This window comes from Papaver somniferum, chromosome 4, assembly GCF_003573695.1.
Source record: "Papaver somniferum cultivar HN1 chromosome 4, ASM357369v1, whole genome shotgun sequence".
Classification (NCBI taxonomy): Eukaryota; Viridiplantae; Streptophyta; class Magnoliopsida; order Ranunculales; family Papaveraceae; genus Papaver; species Papaver somniferum.
In genome coordinates this window covers 5733436-5757617 of record NC_039361.1, presented here as the reverse complement: position 1 = coordinate 5757617, position 24182 = coordinate 5733436, and the positions used below count along the sequence as shown (strand labels likewise).

At 35.4% G+C, this 24182-nt stretch overlaps 4 protein-coding genes across 4 annotated transcripts; 2 read left to right on the top strand and 2 right to left on the bottom strand.

Moving 5' to 3' along the window:
- Window positions 1–160: 160 nt before the first annotated feature.
- LOC113274644 (probable zinc metallopeptidase EGY3, chloroplastic) lies at window positions 161–3021 on the top strand. The gene is made up of 6 exons (XM_026524042.1): window positions 161–832; window positions 929–1126; window positions 1253–1477; window positions 1637–1875; window positions 2117–2271; window positions 2494–3021. Exons 1-6 carry the CDS (start codon window positions 284–286, stop codon window positions 2847–2849), a joined length of 1722 nt encoding a protein of 573 aa, XP_026379827.1. The 5' UTR covers window positions 161–283; the 3' UTR covers window positions 2850–3021.
- On the bottom strand, window positions 2947–3536 carry LOC113274646 (heavy metal-associated isoprenylated plant protein 39-like). Its single transcript, XM_026524043.1, has one exon. The coding sequence runs from the start codon at window positions 3423–3425 to the stop codon at window positions 3063–3065; it is 363 nt and encodes a 120-aa protein (XP_026379828.1). The 5' UTR covers window positions 3426–3536; the 3' UTR covers window positions 2947–3062.
- Window positions 3537–10960: 7424 nt separating this feature from the next.
- LOC113271875 lies at window positions 10961–12442 on the top strand. Its single transcript, XM_026521798.1, has one exon. It carries the CDS (start codon window positions 10961–10963, stop codon window positions 12440–12442), a length of 1482 nt encoding a protein of 493 aa, XP_026377583.1.
- Window positions 12443–21705: 9263 nt separating this feature from the next.
- On the bottom strand, window positions 21706–22230 carry LOC113274647 (heavy metal-associated isoprenylated plant protein 39-like). Its single transcript, XM_026524044.1, has one exon. It carries the CDS (start codon window positions 22132–22134, stop codon window positions 21784–21786), a length of 351 nt encoding a protein of 116 aa, XP_026379829.1. The 5' UTR covers window positions 22135–22230; the 3' UTR covers window positions 21706–21783.
- Window positions 22231–24182: the final 1952 nt, after the last annotated feature.

Genomic DNA, 24182 nt, shown 5'->3' with positions numbered 1-24182 from the left:
GTGTCATCAGAAGTGAATCGGGCTTTGCGGGCCACTTCAGGGGTTGGACTTGGGATCGGGCACATGAATGAGACCACGAGTAACAAGTGAGTCACGAATAGTACAAAAACAACACGACCCTTCATTATCCATCTCTTCCTCTCTTTGATAGATTGATTGCTTGTCTTCATCTTCTTCCTCTCAAACCAACTTCAACATTCTGCAACTTTCTAGACGATTCTCCTTCTTCTTTAACAACGACAATAAGGGCCATGGATTCTCACTCTACTCAACACATACTTCAATGGCTGCTTCTCTGTTCCTCATTTCTCCTTCTTCTTCTTCTCAATTGTCATCCAAGAAACCCCAAACTTTTTCTTTCTCTAAAAATCAACCTGTTCGGAAGTCATTTTCTCTCTTCTCCAAGCCCATTTCAAGAAAATATCTCAAATTCTCTGTTAAAGATCATGAGCCGGCATATGGTGAACCCTCTTCATCCTCTGCTGAGACAATTTCTGAGAGACCAAATGAGCCCGCGGAAAAGATTGAGTCTGTGGTACAAGTGACTGAAACCAAGAATGATGATCTTGATGAAGAGACAAGTAAACAACAGGAATCGGATTGGAAAACTGATGAGGATTTTAAGAAATTTATGGGTAATCCTTCAATTGAAGCTGCTATAAAGCTTGAAAAGAAGAGAGCTGAGCGAAAACTCAAGGAATTAAGTACTGAAACTAACAGCAGTAACCCAGTTGTTGGATTTTTTAATAAAGCTGCAATTGAGATATTGAAAAGAGAGAAAGAAAGATTGGAGAAAGTTGAAGAAGCTTTCAAAGCTCTTGATCTTAACAAGGTGAGTAAGCATTTTCATCATTTTTGGAGTTGCCCTCACAGTGTTTGCTTATTTTCCCAAATAAGAAATAATGAGTATTTTTCATTTTGGTTGCAGTTAAAGAGCTGTTTTGGGTTCGATACATTCTTTGCAACTGATGTTCGTAGGTTTGGAGACGGTGGGATTTTTATTGGTAATTTGAGGAAACCAATTGAAGAAGTCATCCCGAAATTGGAAAAAAAGCTTTCTGAAGCAGCTGGCAAAGACGTTGTATTATGGTTCATGGAGGAAAAATCAAATGACTTAAAAAAGCAGGTAATCACATCCGTATAAAAGTAATTCATTGTCGGTTTAAGTTGAGATCGAAAGAATTTGATTTTCATTTCAGTAGGAGTTTGTGTTTTGCTGTACAACATAACGAGCATTGAGTAATCTTTTCAGGTTTGTATGGTACAACCAAAAGCAGAAATAGACCTTCAGTTTGAATCCACAAAGTTAAGTACGCCTTGGGGTTATGTCAGTGCGATACTACTATGTGTCACAACTTTTGGGACAATAGCTTTGATGAGTGGGTTTTTTCTTAAACCTGATGCTACGTTCGATGACTACATATCTGATGTTGTGCCTCTCTTTGGTGGGTTCCTTACCATCTTGGGAGTTTCTGAGGTATGCTCTCATGATTGCCATTATTGGATATCTCAAAATCTGTTTCTTTAAAAATTTCCGATGAATGGTTTGTTTCATTTGGCCCATATTTGTTAAGCATATTTTCTGTATAGAATGGCTCGGGTATGTCTTAGTGAGCATTTCCTTTATGAATTGCAGATTTGTACAAGGATTACTGCAGCTAGTTATGGTGTTAAACTGAGCCCTTCATTTCTTGTTCCCTCAAATTGGACTGGATGCTTAGGGGTGATGAATAACTATGAGTCTCTCCTCCCTAATAAGAAGGCTCTTTTTGATATTCCTGTGGCACGGACAGCTAGTGCATATTTGACTTCATTAGCCCTCACACTCATAGCTTTTGTCACTGATGGCAGCTTCAATGGTGGTGAAAATGCTTTGTAAGTAATACCAAACCCCCTTCCTTGGATAGGATCCTCAAGTACATGACTGTCTTGATGACTAGCAGCAATCTTGAAGTCTTTTAAATCTAATTCTAAAGCTTTGAGCGAATGAGCGTTACTAAGAGAGTTGGGTCAAGTCATGATTGAAAATATTCGGAGTTTTTAACTCCTTCCTTTTTTTGTTCTGCTCCAGAATGTCCTCTTGCGTCTGCTTTAACACTTGGTTGTCTGTTTGCAGGTTCATAAGGCCTCAATTCTTTTACAACAACCCATTGCTTTCTTTCATTCAATATGCGATAGGACCTTACTCAGATGATCTAGGAAATGTATTGCCCAATGCAGTTGAAGGGGTGGGTGTGCCTGTTGATCCCCTTGCTTTTGCCGGGCTATTGGGTAAGTCACCACAACCTTCAAATTTTATTATCACTCACTAAACTATGTGAAATGGGATAGTGTTTAATGGTGAATGACTGCCATATTTTGATCATACCAGGCTCTCAAAATTTCAGATTTGTTTTGAGCTTAGTGTTGTTAGTCAAATGGGATAGTGTAGTTTATATTAAACGTTTCACAAGTGGTCGATCTAATGAGGCTGAAAATGAACACTTTGTGCAGGAATGGTAGTGACTTCGTTGAACCTTTTACCATGTGGAAGACTTGAAGGAGGTCGCATTGCTCAAGCACTTTTTGGAAGGAACGTCGCAACACTTGTATCTTTTGGAACTTCATTATTGTTAGGAATTGGTGGTCTGAGCGGCAGTGTCCTCTGCTTGGCTTGGGGTTTATTTGCAACATTCTTCAGAGGGGGAGAAGAATTACCTGCTAGAGATGAGGTTACTCCTTTGGGAGATGACAGATACAATTGGGGTTTTGTTCTAGCAGTCATCTGTTTCCTCACACTTTTCCCAAATGGTGGAGGTACATTCTCAAGCTCATTTCTTAGTCAGCCATTCTTCAGGGGAGATCTATAAACATGAAATTTTGCTTTCATGTCCTGTGTAAATTCTTTTGAATTGTACCTGTGCATTTCTGTACATTGTAAAGATTTTGTTGAAAAATCTCAGGAAAGTCCTTGAATACCATTGCCATGTGTATTTGATGTGTACCCAAGATTTTGAATCAACAATTAAACCAATTTAGAAACTGCGATTATCCTATTATTAAGCAAAAAAATAAAATAAAATTTAACAAATAACACAAGCATTAGGATTTTCTTCTACACTCTGGTAATAATGCGTGTTCATATGAGGATTATAAGCTCTGTAAGCATAAGCAAGATCAACTATTTGATTAGTAGCCTCTGTTTTCGGTTCTTCTTTCTTCTTTTCTGGTTCTTTTGCTGGACCAACTGAAACTATCGTCGTATGACAGTGTCTTTTTAGTTTGCTCACAATTAGGATTGCATCAACATCTCCAATTACTGTTAACTTCTTGTCTTTCACATCTATTGATACTGAATCAACCCCTGAAAGTCCAGAGACTGATTTCATAGCCTTCTGTTTGCATCTGTTGTCGTGTAAATCCAGGGAAACTATAATCTTCTGCATTGTTCTTCTGAAAATTAGTTTAATAGTAATAAATGAATATCTAGAGAACAAATTGAGTGTGAGTGAATTGTAAAGAGAGTAAGCGAAAATGAAAGAATTGTAGTGAGGAAGGTGAAGGTTGGATTGATGGATGGATGGCAAATGAGAGGGAGAATGGAGTTTATATACAAAGTGAAGTCTGATTTAAGGTTTTAAAGTGTTTCGAAGAAGGAACGCTCGTACATCAATTATCAAGTGGACAACGATGCAAGGAGACTCTTTCAAGACGAGTTTCTGACTTGGACTATCAATTTCGTTTTTCTTTTTGTTGACTATAATTTTACCATTACTACATTACGTCTTCTCTATACTTGACCTCACCACCATACATATAGTCTCTGCTGACCGACCCCGAATTGTGAGAAGATGATTTGTTTTGTATTGCAATAATTCTTGATCAACCATTTACGCCCTTAAAACTCAAGGGAAACAAACAAAAAGGTAACAACAAAATTTTCAGGGTGTGCCTGTTGATATGTAAAGCCATTTCTTCTAGAATATCCAGTTCAGTTCAGGGTGTGCCTGTTGAAATGTAAAGCCGTTTCTTGAATATTCAGTTAGTTAAACGCATAAACCAGAAATTTTTGGTGACTAGTGTCACTTTTTTTGGGGTAGAATATAATAGGGAAAGAGAAAGAGGTAGAGAAAGAGAAGGATTCCATTAATAAGAGTCATGTGGTTATATGGATATCGTATCTCTGTATCTATCTATTTATATTATAAGGGACAATGGTGTTTTACCATTTGGACGGAGATTTATAGTTTGGACACATAAGGGACGGCCCAGATTGAGACACATATTTAAATTATTCAATTACATTACTGGCATATAAAGAACGGTCCAGATCGAGTTACATATTTAATATTTTCAATCAACATTTTAGGCATATAAAGAAGGGTCCACATTAATTTGAGAGTTATTTTAATAAACATTACAGATTTTTAATGTGCATTTATTTGGAAGTTATTCCTCTTATTTAATGTCAAACGTTACTTTTATTCAAAATAAAATGTCCATTAACTTAATCCCTTTTATAATCAATTTTTTTTCCCAACGTTCATCATTTGCAAACTCTATTCCCAAGGTATGCTTCACTTTTGTTTTGGTTGATTGAGAAAAATGTTGTTAGCTTTTCTTTTTAATTTTTTGTTTACCATCCATGGATTCATGGTGCCAAATTTTTATCTCATTTATGCAGCTTAATTTCTCTTTTATTTTTTTCGTTAATTTTTTATTTTGTTATCTCGATTTTGTTTTTTCATTTGCAGTCAAATGATACTGATCAGATATATGATTGTTAGGTATTCATTTTTATACTTTTGTTAGGTTTATTTTTAAAACCATAGCATACCTTTTAATTTATATTTTCTTTTACAATATTTTTTATTGTTCTTCGCACAGGGAATTGCCCAATAAGACTTTGACTTCTTCAACCAAAAATTATAGAATTTACATGGAGTGAAAATAAATGACGAAGAAAATGATGATTGCATTGTTATTCCCTTAATTTGTTTTTTTCGTTAACTTTTTATTTTGTTATCTCGATTTTGTTTTTCATTTGCAGTCAAATGATACTGATCATATATATGATTACTAGGTACACATTTTTATTCTTTGTTAGGATTATTTTTAATACCATACCATACCTTTTAATTCATCATTTGCACAACTTTATTCCAAATGTATGATTCACTTTTGTTTTGGTTGATTGAGATAATTGTTGTTAGCTTTCTTTTTAATTTTTTTTTTAACATCCATGGAATTCATGGTGGCTTAGCCTAATTTTTTTCTCATTTATGCAGTTTAATTTATATTTTATTTTTTTCGTTAATTTTTTATTTTGTTATCTCGATTTTGTTTTTTCATTTGCAGTCAAATGATACTGATCAAATATATGATTGCTATGTGCTCATTTTTATTCTTTTGTTAGGTTTATTTTTAATACCATACCATATCATACCTTTTAATTTATATTTTCTTACACAATATTTTTTATTTTTCTCTAGACAGGAATTGCCCAGTAAGACTTTGACTTCTTCAACCAAAAATTATAATATTTACATGGAGTGAAAATAAATAACGAAGAAAATGATGATTCCATTGTTATGCCCTTAATTTGGGTCGGTAAATGGCATTTCTTAACTGTATTGTTATTGTCGTTGAAGAGTTCATACTCTTAATCAGATTATAGTCGTGCACATGTTAGTATCAAATAGATTGAAGTTTCTTGATTATATTTGTTATTCTTATAATTCTTTGTATCACATAAACCTTGAAATTACATCTCTTCATACTTATAAACTTTTATGGTTTACAAATCGAGTATTTGTTTATCCTAGATTCTTCACGCATGATCAAATAACGATTATATGCAGTTGACACCAAGAATGGTTATTATCTTAGAAGATCATCTTAAATTATTTATATATAGTTAACCATCTTGATAAGACTAAAATTTAGGTCTCTTATCTACTCTTAGGTCAAGGCGTAATATCAGTTCCATTTGCAAGTTTTCATACCATTGGTATTTATATTGGGTCTCTTATTTACTTTTAGGTGTCAAACGCATATGCTGACAAAGAGCAACTCTCATATACATGTATCATTTATCGATTCATATATTAGAGGGGTAAATCTCTTTTGTTTAGATCTGCAATTTTATTTAATGCGAATATTTTATTATTAATAATATTACAAGATTGTATTATTAATTTGCAAGTAAAAGCATACTTGGCATATGAGCAATAGTGGATTGATAAGACTTTTCAGAATCTGCGAAGAATGATAAACTATTGAAATTTGAAATAAAGCTTGCATTAATGAAATTCAAAGAAGTAGTTAAACAGTAACAAGGAAGTCAACCCAAGCTGACTACCTTCGCAGAATTTAGAAAGGAGAAGGGTGTTATTCTTCATACTTTCCGTAGCTTTATCAAAATCATCGCCAACAGAACCATTAAGACGGGAGTGAATCTTCTTTTCATCAGCAGAGAGAGACTTATTATTTTTCTTAAGAGTATCATGAAATTGCTTTAATTGATTATATTGTTCTTGAAGCTGATTCTTCTTCGCAGTCAAATTTATTTTACTTTGAATGATTTTCTCATTCTAGGTCTTTAATTCCTTAAGTGATGTCTCATGCTATACTTCAAGTGAACGAAGAGCTCGCGCTTGATCTTCATTGATTTTCTGAAGAATTGAATATTTATGTGAAAACATTGCCTCTTTGCTTAAGAAAGAATGCTTCTCCCTATAAAGTGTATGATTTTCCTCTGACAATGTTTCATACATTGGATCGGCATTACGCGACAATTTAGAAAAGTGGGATATCTGATTGTTTAATACTTCAATTTCTTGAATGAGACGATTATTTTCATGGGTTAGATTATTAATATGATCAAGTGAATATGAGTGTTGATTATTTAATTGGTTTAACTGAGTCTGCAACTTCTCGTTATTCGCTTGAGTATCCTCACCAAGATATTGAAAAGTGTATCTCTCCAAAACTCTCGTTTGATTTTAAATCTTAATAAATGCATAAAGAAATTTAAGAAATGCGGGTAAGCGAAGAAATATATTATGGAGTGTAATAAGCAAAGAAGAAAAAGTCACCTCTAAGTTTTTGATTTCGGTTCCGAAGGTTTTCAGCCTCAAGATTTGCAACTTGAAGTTCTCCTCTCAATTTCTGGACCTCTTGAAGTTCCACTTTTAACCTATTGACTTCATTCTCCAAGGAAGCATTTTGTTGCGAAAGTTCCAATTGAGAGCAGCTAGATTCAAAACTCCCTTCGACAAGAATCATTCGACGATGAGAGTCCTAAAGAAAAAAAAAGATAGGGATAAGAGGCTAAAATGTTAAAATTGAGCTAAAACATTAAAAAAGAAAAGGGACTTACCAAGACATCTAAAGCAGTATGGAAACTTGGATCAATTTGAGAATCATTTCTTGTAGCTCTATCAGAGGGAAATTCGCACAGAAGTTAACTTAAAGCAGAGCAGATGCGAAGTTTGCAAGGCTCATTACTAGAAGATTGAGCAGAGTTGACAATGTCGGATAAAGTTCGGGAAGCAAAATTCACACCATCCAAATCTTTTTTGCTAAGAGAGAGGGAATTCAGTAACAAAGAAGAAGATGAAGAAGAAGGAATGAATATAAGAGGAGAAGGAATAGTAAAACTTGTAGGGGAAGAGACAGTAGCAGAATTTGGTTGAGGATCAATATGGATGAATGAAGAAGAAGTCTGATTCACAACCGATAATTCACAGAGGCATTAATAAGGATATCTTTTGTCCCTTGATCAGCAGCGGTTTCTTTTTCACCAGGAAAAATTTCTTCAAAGGTGACAGACATGTTTGCATCAGAAGTTTGAATCGGGGTAATAGAGACATTAGTATCAGAAGTTCGAATTGTTGCTAAAGGGGTAACGTCTGCAACATCAAAGTCAAGAATAGAAAGATTTTACTTTATTACTGAGGGCTTGCGAGCTTTCTTAACCTTCGGTTTCTTGAATCCACCCATCTCACAATCACAAACCTGCAAAAACAAAGTAGATAAGAAATAGAGGCAACAATATTGTTTAACTAAAATTGGATATTTCTTACTTCTTTGTTGTGCGAAGCTTTCCTTTTATGAGATTCTTTATTATCTGAGGAAGAATTAGGGTTTGGAACGGTTATCCTTAGAGCGCTTAAAGAAGAATTTTTCCTGGAATAGTATGGGAATTGGATTAATTAAAAATATAACAATGACAATTAAGAATCGTGATTATCAGAAGAATAAAAAGATAAATCTTAAAAGAGGAAAACAAACTTTGCATCTTTATCCATGGCAATAGTAGCAGAAGAACGACATCGGCAGAAGCAGAAGAACAATTACAACATGAATGAAACAAACAAGCGGAGGAAAGAGAAATTTTAGTGAAGAAGAAAATAAAATTCTACTCTTCTTAAAAAGAAATCAATAAATAGGTAAAAGAGATGACCGGTTATAAACGGTTTGAGCCGGTATCAAAAAGAAGAATCAACACGTGTGAATAAATGAACTGAAATTCCGGAGGAATGTCGGCAAAGAAGAATATGAAAAGATATACATATGCGATATTATAGGATATAAATTTCTCATATCGCTCACTCCATAATGTAAGCAAAATGAGAAGAGGCAAAATGTAGGAGTGGAATATCGCACATATGAATAAGTAGGCGAAGTAAGAATTATTCGATGTACACGAGGACTATCGCACATGGTAAGATTGAAGTGACGTATTAGATGATGTCAGCAAGATCGCGAGAGTAAAGTGTGATGTTCTATGCGAGGTATAGTCTGTGCGAGAATGAGTGATTGTAAATGAGCGAATGTATCGCACAGTGATTCCGAAAATAGTGAATCTCTTAGCTGTCATCCACTATGAGGAATCACTATATAAAGGAAGGAAGTCATCACGAAGAGAGGGATCTTTGAGTGAGTGTTAGACAAGAAACTAGGAGAGAGAAAGTTATTTGGAGAGCAAGTAAAGTCATTGTAAGGTCATTGTAAAATCAATGTATCCAATTATAATCTTTGAAAGTTAATAAAAGATTCATTATGATTACTTGATTTGTGGCTTAGATAAATTGGGGTGTGGTTGTAGGTTTTCCTGCAACTACATTTTTGGCGCCAGAAACAGCTTTGGGTGATAAATGTTGTCAACAAGTTACCAGATCTATAAAAGATAGATCTGAAACTTTTAGTGGAAAATACAGATGTATAATAAAGAATCTATGGAGAAAGCAAGAATTGGAACAATACAAGGAAGAGGTAGAGATATACAATGTAACTCTATAACTAAAACATCAATCTCTGGTGCAGATTTTCAAGAAACAATAACAGGAAGAATTCATAAGCGAAATCATGAAGGAAGGAAGGTGGAAACGATGGAAAAAGAATCTCCATTAAAAGAATGGGAAAAAGTTGAGATTACATTTGCAGCAGAAGAAGTTCCATCAGAAAATTTAAAGAGGACAAATCCGTTGGTAATTACAATTACAGCTGAGCGAGAAGAAAACATTATGATGAAGAAGCCATCAGAAAAATGGGAGGTTAATAAAACACTGATCGATACAGGAAGTGGAGTTGATGTCTTATTTTATCGCACATTCAAAGCAATGGGATATGAGGATACATAGATGACACATCCAACTTACAATGTTCATGGATTCAATAAAGCAATTACAAAACCAAAAGGAAAAATCGTGATGCGAATATTACTAGGAGAAGTGATAACAAAGATAACACTATGTGTGGTTGATATAGAATCACCATACAACATGTTATTGGGAAGACCATGGGTGCATGCGATAAAGGCTATAGCATTGACATTACATCAGTGCATCAGATCTCCAATCCCAAGTGGTATAGGTGAAATCAAAGGAGATGTAACGAGTGCGAATATTTTCAATCAGAGAGATGTAAGAAATTATGAAGGGAAAGCAAATAAGCGAAAGGATCGGTGGAGAAAAGCAACAAAATTAAAAAAAAAGGATGAGTTTCGGATATACATGATCAGATCGAAGGAGGGAAAAGGGAGGATGGTAAACAAATTAAGACAATTAAAGAACCAACACCAATAGGAGAACCGAAAGCAAACTTTACCGCAACGGAACCAACGAAAGAAATAAATGTTGGATCTGAAGAGGAACCAAAAATATTAAATATAGGAACAACAATGGACAAAGAAGAAGAAGACAAAACGGTAAATATCTTGCGAGATATCTTCCTGTGGGCTATGGAGGAAATGTCACTGATAGATCCATCTGTTGCATGCCATAAATTAAACATTAATAAGAATGTAAAACCATTTAAGCAAAGAATAAGGAAGATCGCAATTGATTATCATCCACAAATAGAAACGGAGTTACAAAAGATGATGGATGCAAGGATTATAAGGGAAGCGAAATATCCAGAATGGATAGCAAATATGGTGGTAGTACCAAAAAAGAATAAAGGAATACGAATCTGCATAGACTTTACTGATTTAAATAAAGTGTGCCCGAAAGATAGTTTCCCGTTACCAGATATAGCTCAAATGGTAGAATCAGCATCCGGAAATGATAGAGTCTCAATGTTGCATGGGTATAAAGGTTATAATCAAATTCCTTTGGATGAATAAGATCAAGAACATACCGCTTTCTTCGCACCAACAGGTTTATACTGTTATACAAAAATGTCATTTGGATTGAAGAACGCGGGTGTGACATATCAAAGAATGGTGGAAAAGGTATTTGAAAAATGGAGACATAAAACATTAGAAATGTATGTTGATGACATGTTAATTAAGAGTAAATAGGCGAAGGATCATGTTGAGGATTTGCGAGAAATCTTTGAGCAGATGCGAAAAATCAATATTAAGGTGAATCCATAAAAATGCGTCTTCGGTGTAGCATCAGGGAAATTCTTAGGTTAAATAATATCCAAGAAAGGAATAGAAGTTGATCCAGAAAAAGTACAAGCAATTAGAGATATGCCACCACCTGCAACAGTGAAAGATGTTCAAAAGCTAAATGGATTGATAGCTTCGTTGGGAAGGTTTATTTCACGATCTTCGGATAAATGTAAGCACTTTTTTAGCATATTAAAGAAGGGGACCAAATTTGAGTGGACGGAAGAAAGTGATAAAGCATTGCAGAGCATAAAAAATTATTTGGTGAATTTATCCATTATGCAAAAAGCCAAGACAGGAGAAGAATTACTACTCTATTTAGCATCAACATCGCATGCGGTAAGTGCAATATTATTACGCTCGGATGACGGGGTAGAAAAACCAATATATTATATAAGTAAAACATACAACTCAGCAGAGAAAAATTACTCAAAGATTGAAAAGCTAATTCTCGCTTTGGTGTATGCATCATTCAAGCTTCGCATTTACTTTCAAGATCATAAGATCAAGGTATTAACGAAGGTACCAATTGAACCAATAATGAAGAATTCAAAAAGATCAGGGAGAGTTGAAAGGTGGAATGCACAGTTAAGAAATTATGAAATTGGTTACGAGATTTTATCTTCACCAAAGTCTCAAGTTATCGCAGAGTTTCTCGCAGAATTTCCATTAGAAGAAGATGAATATGTAGAAGAAATGATGGATATGGATGAAGACTATGGGAATCCCACAGACTTATTAACTGATCGGAATTCAAATAGATGGGAAATATTGGTAGACAGATCATCCAATGGAGAATGGAATGGAATTGGTATTGTATTCATTTCACCAACAGGAGGGAGAGTGGCTTATTTATTCATATTGGATTTCGCATCCACCAATAATGAGACTGAATATGAAGCAGTTGTATATGCACTAAAGCTAGCAATTGAAGTGAAGATAGAAGATGCACGAATAATTAGTGATTCACAACTAGTAATTCGACAAATAGAAGGTACATATTGTACAAATGAACCATCTTTGCAAAAATACAAACAGTTGGCTATGGATCTAGCAGCGCGAATTCAAAAAATAAGTTGGAGACCTATAGGCAGAAAGGACAATAGACTCGCAGATGCATTGGATTTCATACCTTCCATGTTAAAAGACCCAGTTGCAAGAGACATAAAAATTCAAACACTATTTTTACCATCAATAGAGAAAGGAGAAACAATACAAACAGATATGATGGCGATAGAAGATATGGAAGAAGAAAATGTGAGCGAAGACAAAGATTGGAGAACTGAAATCCATTTATACTTAGAGAAGGGAGAAGTACCAAGAAAAAGGTTGGAGGCACACAAATTAAAAAGTCGTGCGACGAATTATGAATTGAGAGAGGGCGTTCTTTATAGAAGATCCTTCCTGGGACCTTCGCTCAGATGTCTTACGCGAAAAGAAGGGATACAAATTTTAAAGGCATTACATTATGGAGATGTCGGTAATCATCGCGGAGGAAGGTCACTCAGATATAGATCAAAGATACAAGGCTACTATTGTCCATACATGCATGATAAATGTTAATGAATGAGTTCAAAACTAAAAGAGGAAAATCTACTACTTTATATCCACATAGTAATGGACAAGTAGAAGCAACAAATAAAACGATCGCAGACAACTTGAAGAAGAAGTTAAAATGGCACAACAAAAGATGGTGCGAACAAGTACATAATGTCGTATGGGCTTACATGACAACAAGGAGAGAAGCAACATGGATGTCACCTTTTTGTTTAACATATGGGGTAGAGGCCGTTTTACCAACAGAAGTTATCATTCCAACAACAACAAAATAAGCGTGGGAGAAGAATCTAAGTGCAGATTTAATTCTAGCAAAACTTGATGACTTGGAAGAAACAAGAGAGGTCGCTTTGAAGCATATGGAAAATTATCAACAAAGATTAGCTCGAGAAAACAATAAACGTGTTAAGATCAGAGAATTTACACCAGGGGAATTAGTGTTGTGTGAAACCCCAATTTATCAGAAAGGGGGAGATGGGAAATTGGAAAAGAAATGGGATGCACCTTATATAAGAAAAAGTATAGTTGGAAATGGATCTTATGAGTTAATGGATCCAGAAGGGCGAGATGTGGGTCGAAGATTATATCGTCCTTTGAATAGACAATATTTGAAGAAATATTATCCATAAAAGTTTGCGACTTTCATCGTATAGCTTAACACGTGTGCGAGGTTAATAATATGAATCCTTATATTTGAATAGGGATTTAGTATTTGATGCAATAAAATTTTTTTCAAAATTCGCACATATTTAAGAAATTTTTTCAGAAAAAAGAAAATGTAAGACCTTAATAAAAGGCATCATAAGTGATTTTTAATCAGATAGACTAGGAATTCGAATATGGCGTGCAACCTAGTTTGCATACATGGAAGAGGCAAAAAAGTAAGACCTATCACACGTCATGGTCGAAGAAACCTAGAAAGCATGACCCAAGGGAAAGCAACACCGACCCTGGAACTTGAGTCATGGAGATTTGGGGTGATAACAAACGAAAATGCCCATCCGGGAGAGGTACCTTAAAATTTTCAGTCTAAGATAATAATCTTAGATTGAGAGATTAAGGTGAGAAAGTCTCTCCTAAGGAGTGCAGAAACTCGATTAGGGCGCCGAGGTACACGGTTGAGTCAACAGTGCCCGGGGCGTCTGGAGCGTACCTTGCCACTCTTGACAAGTCCTGACTATAATGCACTCGGTCCGAAGATACCCCACCTAGGGTGTGGTCTCACAACCAAAAACCTAATCGATGTTGGAATGTGAGACTGCGAAATCAAATGATTGCTGAATTAACTGGATGGAAAGATCCATAACCTTAACCCGGTAGTGGTAAGCTTCCTTGAAGGGGAAATCAGGGGGAAGATAAGGACGGCACCCTCCATTAGGGAGCTGAATTGTGTCAAAAGACGTAAATGTCATGAGGATTTTTACTCAAGGGAGTATTAAGGATCATCATATTTATGCGATAAAACTTGAAGAGGAAAAAATACGAGAAAAAGATAAGATGAGATCAATGGGTCGATGCACTACGGTGTAAAGACCGCCTGCGATCTCATCGCACAGAAATAAGGCAAGGTAAGACCTTTACATAGGAAGGCAAGATAAGGCCTCATGAGAAAGAATATATACAAACTAATAACTATTATGCATCACACACTTGTTTCATACAAGAAATATAATAAGAGGCAAGTATGGGAATTGAAATAATAAAATATTATCTTCCTTGTAACAAACGAGTTCAAAATATCTCAAGACAAAATATTATTTGATCAAACACTTTTCAACATCAGTATTGGGCCCAGGATTCTCAACTCTAGCATTAGTCTTATCAATAGACTTGTCTTTCTCAATTTGATCTTCTTCATCCTCTTGATCCTTCTCATCATCTCTCACGAATTCATAATCACTATCTGGTTCAGGATATTCTTCATCTTCGCTTATATTAATAGGACGAATCTTTACTGCAGGAAGAGAATTGCTTAAAAAAAATCCATTAGTTACAGATTGACCATTGTACCGAGCCTTACGAATATCTCCCCTTTCAAGGTTTCTAGCATTGATCTCTGAAAAAGATTGTTGATGTACGAGTCTTCTTCGTGCCCTATCTCGAGAAGTAGAAAGAGAAAGTTCAAGATTCACATGAGATATTTACAAGTTCAAACGCTCCTTACGAACTTTGGATAAATCATATTTCAACTGAGCAATAGTGGATTGATAAGACTTTTCAGAATCTGGGAAGAATGATAAACTATTAAAATTGTAAATAAAGCTTGCATTAATGAAATTCAAAGAAGTAGTTAAACAGTAACAAGGAAGTCAACCCAAGCTGACTACCTTCGCAGAATTTAGAAAGGAGAAGGGTGTTATTCTTCATACTTTCCATAACTTTATCAAAATCATCACCAACAGAACCATTAAGACGGGAGTGAATCTTCTTTTCATCAGCAGAGAGAGACTTATTACTTTTCTTAAGAGTATCATGAAATTTCTTTAATTGATTATATTGTTCTTGAAGCTGATTCTTCTTCGCAGTCAAATTTATTTTACTTTGAATGATTTTCTCATTCTAGGTCTTTAATTCCTTAAGTGATGTCTCATGTTGTACTTCAAGTGAACGAAGAGCTCGCGCTTGATCTTCATTAATTTTCTGAAGAATTGAATATTTATGTGAAAACATTGCCTCTTTTATTAAGAAAGAATGCTTCTCCCTAGAAAGTGTATGATTTTCCTCTGATAATATTTCATACATTAGATCGGCATTACGCGACAATTTAGAAAAGTGGGATATCTGATTGTTTAATACTTCAATTTATTAAATGAGATGATTATTTTCATGGGTTAGATTATTAATATGATCAAGTGAATATGAGTGTTGATTGTTTAATTGGTTTAACTGAGTCTGCAACTTCTCGTTATTCGCTTGAGTATCCTCAGCAAGATATTGAAAAGTGTATCTCTCCAAAACTCTCCTTTGATTTTAAATCTTAATAAATGCATAAAGAAATTTAAGGAATATGGGTAAGCGAAGAAATATATTATGGAGTGCAATAAGCAAAGGAGAAAAAGTCACCTCTAAGTTCTTGATTTCGGTTGCGAAGGTTTTCAGCCTCAAGATTTGCAACTTGAAGTTCTCCTCTCAATTTCTGGACCTCTTGAAGTTCCACTTTTAACCTATTGACTTCATTCTCCAAGGAAGCATTTTGTTGCGAAAGTTCCAATTGAGAGCAGCTAGATTCAAAACTCCCTTCGACAAGAATAATTCGACGATGAGAGTCCTAAAGAAGAAAAAAGATAGGGATAAGAGGATAAGATGTTAAAATTGAGATAAAACATTAAAAAAAAGGGTCTTACCAATACATCTAAAGTAGTATGGAAACTTGGATCAATTTGAGAATGGATCTCATTTCTTGTAGCTCTACCAGAGGGAAATTCGCACAGAAGTTAACTTAAAGCAGAGCAGATGCGAAGTTTGCAAGGATCATTAGTAGAAGATTGAGCAGAGTTGACAATGTCGGATAAAGTTCGGGAAGCAAAATTCACACCATCCAAAGCTTTTTTGCTAAGAGAGAGAGAATTCAGTAACAAAGAAGAAGACGAAGAAGAAGGAATGGATATAGGAGGAGAAGGAATAGTAAAACTTATAGGGGAAGAGACGGTAGCAGATTTTGGTTGAGGATCAATATGGATGAATGAAGAAGAAGTCTGATTCACATCCGATAAATTCACAGAGGCATTAATAAGGATATCTTTTGTCCCTTGATCATCAACGATTTCTTTTTCACCAGGAAAAATTTCTTCAAAGGTGACAAACATATTTGCATCAGAAGTTTGAATCGGGGTAATAGAGACATTAGTATCAGAAGTTCGAATTGTTGCTAAAGGGGTGACGTCTGCAACATCAAAGTCAAGAATAGAAAGATTAGACTTTATTAACGAGGGCTTGCGAGCTTTCTTAACCTTCGGTTTCTTGACTCCACCCATCTCACAATCAGAAACCTGCGAAAACAAAGTAGATAAGAAATAGAGGCAACAATATTGTTTAACTAAAATTGGATATTTCTTACTTCTTTGTTGTGCGAAGCTTTCCTTTTATGAGATTCTTTATTATATGAGGAAGAATTAGGGTTTGGAACGGTTATCCTTAGAGCGCTTAAAGAAGAAGTTTTCCTGGAATAGTATGGGAATTGGATTAATTAAAAATATAACAATGACAATCAATAATCGTGATTATCAGAAGAATAAAAAGATAAATCTTAAAAGAGGAAAACAAACTTTGCATCTTTATCCATGGCAACAGTAGCAGAAGAACGACAGCGGCAGAAGCAGAAGAACAATTACAACAGGAATGAAACAAACAAGTGGAGGAAAGAGAAATTTTAGTGAAGAAGAAAAGAAAATTCTACTCTTCTTACAAATAAATCAATATATAGGTAAAAGAGATGACCGGTTATAAACGGTTTGAGCCGGTAAAAAAGAGAAGAATCAACACGTGTGAATAAATGAATTGGAATTCCGGAGGAATGTCGGCAAAGAAGAATATGAAAAGATATACATATGCGATACTATAGGATAGAAATTTCTCATATCGCTCACTCCATAATGTAAGCAAAATGAGAAGAGGGAAAATGTAGGAGCGGAATATCGCACATATGAATAAGTAGGCGAAGTAAGAATTATTCGATGTACACGAGGACTATCGCACATGGTAAGATTGAAGTGAGTATTGGATGATGTCAGCAAGATCACGAGTAAAGTGTGATGTTCTATGCGAGGTATAGTCTGCGAGAATGAGTGATTGTAAATGAGCGAATGTATTGCACAGTGATTCCAAAAATAGTGAATCTCTTAGCTGTCATCCACTATGAGGAATCACTATATAAAGGAAGGAAGTCATCACGAAGAGAGGGATCTTTGAGTGAGTGTTAGACAAGAAACTAGGAGAGAGAAAATTATTTGGAGAGCAAGTAAAGTCATTGTAAGGTCATTGTAAAATCAATGTATCCAATTATAATCTTTGAAAGTTAATAAAAGATTTGTTATGATTACTTGATTTGTGGTTTAGATAAATTGGGGTGTGGTTGTAGGTTTTGCTGCAACTACATGAATTGTGATCCTTAGTTGGTCTAATAATAAACAGTGGCTAAAAAAACTATTTCTTTAAGTTTTGAGAGAATGAGCATTATTAAGAGAGTTGGGCGAAGTCACGAGTCAAAATATTCCGAGTTTCCGACTAACCTTTTTTTTTTCTTGTTCAAGATGATCCCTTGCATCTGCTTTAACACTTGATTGTTTGCTGGCAGGTGCATAAGGTCTCAATTCTTTTGTAACAACCCATTTGCTTTCTTTCATTCAATATGTGATAGGATCTTACTCGGATGATCTAGGAAGTGTATTGCCTAATGCAGTCAAACGGGTGGGTGTGCCTCTTGGTCGGTTGGTCCCCTTGCTTTTTCCGGGCTACTGGGTGAGTACCACAACCTTCGAACTTAGTTCGGAATGATGTGAAAAATGGTGAATAACTGCCGTTTTTTTATCATCCCAAGCTCTCAAAGTAGGTTTCTTGTGAGCTAGTGTTGTTAATCTATTGAATTTGTTCATTAATCGTTTATATAACTGCTGAAGGGGTGGAAGTCTGGCAGATCAGGTCCAACGTATATTTGTAAACTTCAGCACATTTAGGTTCTGTATTCCGGACGTTAGCATAAGTGATCGACATGGTTGCTTCTGTTTTCTGTTTTCTATCAGTCTATTGTCTTGGTCATTGGTTTTTTCCTCCTTGGGTTCTCCAACTGAGATCAAACCCAAGGGCTGAACTGGGAATTTAGTTTGGGAGGGGCTTAGCAAGCCCAACATTTTCCCACCCCGGGCTTCAGCCTAATTTTAAGAATCCTGACTTTGGGCATACTGAAATTTTACTAGGCATACTGCATAAAGACAAAAAAAAGGTTGTGAAATAGCAAAATCAGATTAACCCTTAACCCAAATTTTTTTAATGGTAAATCTGCCCTTTACGTATTAGTGTTAGTAATATTGATTAGTGATTAAATATTTTGTTTAGTGATTAAGATAATTTTCAGAATTATAAAGGTTGTTTAGATGATTTTTTGGATCATGGATCGACGAAACAGGTTGAGGTTCGGCTCACATTTATGAGCCGAATCTACCAATTGATGAACGGTTCGGCTCACTGAATCTGTTTACTGCATGCGCCGAACCTATAATTTTCAATTCCAACCGTTTTTCTAGACACTAGTTCGGCTTATATGAAAGTTTCATAGTAAGCCGAACAACATCCTTAATAGCTCGGAAAATCGTAAATCGTATGAGCCGAACATCAATTTGTTATTTTTTTGGTTAAAATATTGTTATTGGTTCGGCACATATTGAGAATATCGTAATAGCCGAATCTCGTAAATGTGCTAGGTTCGGCACATATTATGATTATCGAATACGCCGGACCCCTATACATCTCTATCTGTGACTAGGTTCGGCTTGAAATTTCATGAAATTTCATGCCGAACTGTTCATATACACTTACAGGAAGCTTTTGTGAAGAACAGTTCGGCTAAAAAGGCAACTCAATTTTGAACTGAACCCAACACTGTAATCGAATATTCAGTTAGTTAAACGCGTAACACGGAATTTTTTGGTGACTAGTGTTCCTTTTTACTTTTTTTTTTTTTGTTTTTTTAGATATTCTAGACCCTAAAGCTAAAGGCTAATTGTAGAGGGTTTAGGCGACTAATTACGACTAATTAATCATGTCCACACATCATTCAGCAACACACTTACACTGTAACATTCACGTCAGAGTCTCGAGTCATTTATTAAACACTTCCCAAGCCCTATCCAATGTGATCCCTGCTGCATGCGCATTAGGTTGATTAATCCATGTGGTTTATCTGGAACGAGAAATGTAGTAGAATATTCCAGAATAAATTCAACATTATCCAAACCTCATTAGCCATAAAGAGGTATCTTAACTTTTGGTCTGTTGCGACTTGCCGTAAATGACTTGGATTATGTAACATTGAAAGTATTCATTACTTGACTAATTCCAATTTCAACTTCAAACACCTACACAGATGTGACAACACCTCTTAAGAGCAAGGGCTATGGAGTGAGGGTTCTCATTCAATATGAATGAGTCTCGGTGGAGTTGATCCAATTAGGCGCTATTATGGAGTGAGAACACCCACTCATCCATCAAAAATCACTCATACACTCATTAGAACGAATGATGGGGCGAAAGTGAACACTAAGCGGCTGAAAATCAGCCTCTTGGGAAAAAACACCTTGAGCCGCTAAAGTTCTGCCTCTCAAACATTTTTTAGCTTTTTTATTTATTTAAGACTCTAAAAAAACGTATCCCACACTAGTTTCATTAATAAAAAAACTCTAAAAATATCTAAAACGGCCAAAGAAAGGCCGTCCAAGTGATTTTTTTTTAAAGCGGCTAATGATTAGCCTCTTAGTCTCTTTTCTACTCCTTCCATAGTGCAACAAACACTCTTTCACTCGGTCTCTCACTGGATTTGGTAGTGAATGAGCCCAAAACACGCTCATTCCATAGTCCTTGCTCTAAAGACCAAGTTAAATTCAATTTCGATGCATCCTGGGTAAATAAGCTTGTCAAAATTAAGGTCAAAGACTAACTTTTCGTAATGCTATGGATAAAACAATTACAACTAGCTCTTGGACCTTCAGGGCAACCAATTCTGAAGAGGATAAAGCTCTAGCTCTCATTGAAGCTGCGGTATGGCAAAAGGCACGAAGCGTTGAGATTTCTGAATGGAAGGGAGTTAATTGTTATGGATTTTGTCGCAGGAAGAAACAACATGTTACAATCGAGGAATTAAACAATTATCAGTGACGCTGTGAAGATATTGGAATCGCGTAAGAACTTTTTGGCTTTTTGTATAGTCGTATGATAAGAAGCAGGCCGCTGATACAATGACGAAACAGGCAAGAAAGCAGAACTACCATGAAGAGAAATGATGGCAGTGCCTAACTACCTTTTTTCTGTTATTTTCATAGATATGATGAACTTAAATTCTGATATTAATCATATAGCGATATCGAAGGAACAAATTTGTCGGGAGATTCCAATATTTCAATCATGTCGAATGAAATAAGGACATCCAATAGAACGGCTTACCTCTTACACAATGTAGTTAATTTCGGCCGAGATGGCCGAGATACCGCCGATAATATCGGTTTCGGTGTTTCACCGAGATGCCGATATTGTTGGTATTGGCCGATATATCGCCGATATTGACCGATATTTCACCGAAATCCGATATTGACTACATTGCTCTTACAATCAAGGTGGTTTCTTAATGGTTTTTATGATGTTTGAATTTCAAAAAAAAAATAACACGCAAATTTAAAATTCAAATAAATGAAATAACACTGTCGCGAAACTTATAAAAAATGCATCAGTGAAGTTTGATTAAAGTGTTTCGAAGAAGGAACACTCGTACATTGATTATCAAGTGGACGACGATGCAGGAGACTCTTTCAAGACGAGTTTGTGACTTGGACCATCAATTTCATTTTTCTTTTTATTGACTCCAATTGTGTGCTAGTACCACGTCAAGTCATCTCTATGCTTGACCTCGGACGAACCAATTATTCTAGGACTGGACCCGAATTGATGGATGTTTTGTTTGTCATGAACAATAACAATTTTGAATTTTTAAATGATTGTCAGCCAACCACCTCTACACCCTGAATTCAATAGATAACAAGTAACAACGACAATTTTGAACTTCCAAAAGATCATTTAAATTCCAAAGGCCATTCAAATTCAAAAAATTAACCCAGTTAAAAAAAGAAGAAAAAAAATGAATAGTCATTTCTAAAAGATTAACCGCGGAAGTCGTAGAATGCACAGAAATAGTTGGTCACTGCCCTTTTTTAGGAGCTAGAGCCTAATCGTAGAGGGTTTGGGGGTCCAATTACGACTAATTAATCGTGTTCACACATCATTCATTCACCAACACTAACACCGTAACATGCACATAAGCCTTGAGTCAAGGTCATTTCTTTGTTTATTTAACTACTCCCTGTCCTGTCTAATGTAGTGCATGTTGGTGGTGCACCACGCTCATTTGATTAGTTAATCAATCTTTTAAGCTTTAGAAATTAATAAATTATTTGAGCTAATCCATATTAACAGGCACAAACTAATACGATTTCCAGTTACTGATGCCATTTTATTTCCAGGCTCAGGTCGGATGCTTTGCACTCATAAACTTTTCCATATATATCAGATGCATAAACCCGAGATTTTAAATCATAAAATAAACCAATTTAGAAACTACAATTATCCTATTTAGATTAAAGATAAAATTAACAAATAACACAAGCATTAGGATTTTCTTCAATATTCTGGTAATAATGTGTGTTCAGATGAGGATTATAGGCTCTGTAAGCATAAGCAAGATCAACTATTTGATTAGTAGCTTCTTCTTTCTTCTTTTCTGGTTCTTTTGCTGGACCAACTGAAACTATAGTTGTATGACAATGTCTTCTTAGTTTGCTCACAATGAGGATTGCATCAACATCTCCAATTACTGTTAACTTCTTGTCTTTCATATCTACTGATACTGAATCAACCCCTGAAAGTCCAGAAACTGATTTCATAGCCTTCTGTTTGCATCTGTCGTCGTGTAAATCCAGGGAAACTATAATTTTCTGCATCGTTCTTCTGAAAATTAGTGATTAATTAGTGAGCGCTTACACTAATACTTAAGTTTATATTCGTAAAGAAAGTGAAAAAAAGGATAGTGAGGAAGGTGAAGGTTGGATTGATGGATGCCAAATGAGATGGAGGGAATGGAGTTTATATACAGGGTTGTAAAGTAAGGTTTAAGGTTTCGGAGAAGGAACTCGTAACTGACAACGCTGCAGTAGACTTCGTTCAAGACTTGGACTAGAAATTTCATTTTTCTTTTTGTTGACTCAAATTGTATTAGTTCTACATAGCGTCATCTCTATAATTGACCTCACACAATGTCGATTTTGACTGTCGACCCTGATAATTTGTTTTTTATTTCAGTGATTCTTGATCACCCGTTGACATATTCCAAGTGGACGAATTTTCTAATAATTTTTGTCAGAACGAAAATAAAAAGGTAACAACAAAATTTGTAGGGTGTGCCTGTTGGAAATGTAAATCCGTTCTAGAGCACTACAGTTAACCGCGTAACTCAGATATAGTTGGTCACTAGTGATCTTTTTTGTTTTTTTCTTTTTTTGATTTAGTTTTTTTTTTCTCCGAATCTAGACCATAATCTACATGTTTTAGGCGTCTAATGACAAATTAATCATTTGTTGGAGAATAACAATTAAAAATTAATCAAACAACTAAATAATATAAGAGGCACTTATCTGATTTTCGTGTGTTCTCCTTAGTCAACTGTTAATGTCTTGAATATCCTGTTAAACACCATGGAAACAAGAAAAACGGTAATGGTAGATTGAGGCGCATGTTCAACATACTGTCCTTAAGACAAGAATGCCCGGCTACACTCTAAAAAGACGATGCTATAGCCCTACGGGTACATCTGCCTCCAAGATACAACAATCTTAACAAGCTTGAATAGCACATTCAAACTTGTCCTTCTAGAACTTGGCAGCGGAAAACTCACGAATCGTTAGCACTTAAAACCCTCGTATCAAACATCGAAAAAAACGAAGAAGAAGTACTAAAAAACCCTAGGGGATATCAGAGAGGTTTTTTTATATATATATGCAATAAAAAAAACTTCATATATATAAAACCCTAACCCGATAAAATTTGGAAGGTGTTTTTATTTTTGGAAAAACCTTTTTATTAGTAATTTTTATTCACATAAAACTGTATTTTTTCCAACAATCCCCCACATGAATAAAAATACGATAAAACACGGAAAACAAGAAATATCATGAATAGGCATAGGTGTCCATAAGGTCTTGAACCTTTGCTTAGTGAGAGGTTACCTGAACTACTTATTAGCCAGTGTCCATTAGGTCTTGAACTGTCTAATATTTGGTGTAACTCGCGATAACAACCACACATGATATCTCCACGGTTGCTGCCAAGCTCCGCCGTTGTGTCCATTTTGGCCCTGGACGTCTTGTTTCTCAGAATGCTCTAGAGAATCAGCTCATATTCTCATAGAAAGCGACCCACTTCCTCATTCAGATAGGTGAGTTCCATTAAGAGTGTTCACTGCTACACCCCACTTCAATCTTAAATTGAAACTATGGAACTCATTAAGACTTATTAAAGTCACCCTTCACATGCAGTCACACTATCACATCTACACCATAGGGAAGGGACAGAGAGAATATAATTCTCTGATAGTGTTTACCTTTACCTACCATAAATTAGTTGTCTCATTCGAAACCTTGATCTTGGGATCTCCAGTCAGCAAGGTTGAGTATCCTTCATGGCAAGTTTATTTTATATGAGCTTAAGTCCCATTCCCCCTCGATGTATAATTACGAACTATCTCTTTAGAAAATACTTTCGTCAAAGGACCACTAATTTTTCTGTTGACTTCCCTAAGTCTGTGAGGTTCTCTTTTGACTTTACATGTCTACTGAGACCTCTTTCTGACTTCACGAATCAACTAAAATTACTTAGTTATCTTACCGAATTAGACTTCTTCGAGTATGTCTAGACTTTGTCATTGCTCATTTATTTTAGATTCACATAGTCAATTGAGTTTCTGCAATGATGGCCACAGGCTTTGGTCACAGAG

What these genes read in the sequence shown, in the direction of transcription:
- LOC113274646 (XM_026524043.1), bottom strand. Translation starts at nt 3,425, where the DNA reads ATGCAGAAGATTATAGTTTCCCTGGATTTACACGACAACAGATGCAAA.
- LOC113274644 (XM_026524042.1), top strand. Translation starts at nt 284, where the DNA reads ATGGCTGCTTCTCTGTTCCTCATTTCTCCTTCTTCTTCTTCTCAATTG. An exon ending in CAAATGACTTAAAAAAGCAG is followed by an intron (nt 1,127 to 1,252) that starts GTAATCACATCC and finishes TAATCTTTTCAG; the next exon opens with GTTTGTATGGTACAACCAAA. An exon ending in AATGGTGGTGAAAATGCTTT is followed by an intron (nt 1,876 to 2,116) that starts GTAAGTAATACC and finishes GTCTGTTTGCAG; the next exon opens with GTTCATAAGGCCTCAATTCT.
- LOC113274647 (XM_026524044.1), bottom strand. Translation starts at nt 22,134, where the DNA reads ATGCAGAAAATTATAGTTTCCCTGGATTTACACGACGACAGATGCAAA.
- LOC113271875 (XM_026521798.1), top strand. Translation starts at nt 10,961, where the DNA reads ATGCCACCACCTGCAACAGTGAAAGATGTTCAAAAGCTAAATGGATTG.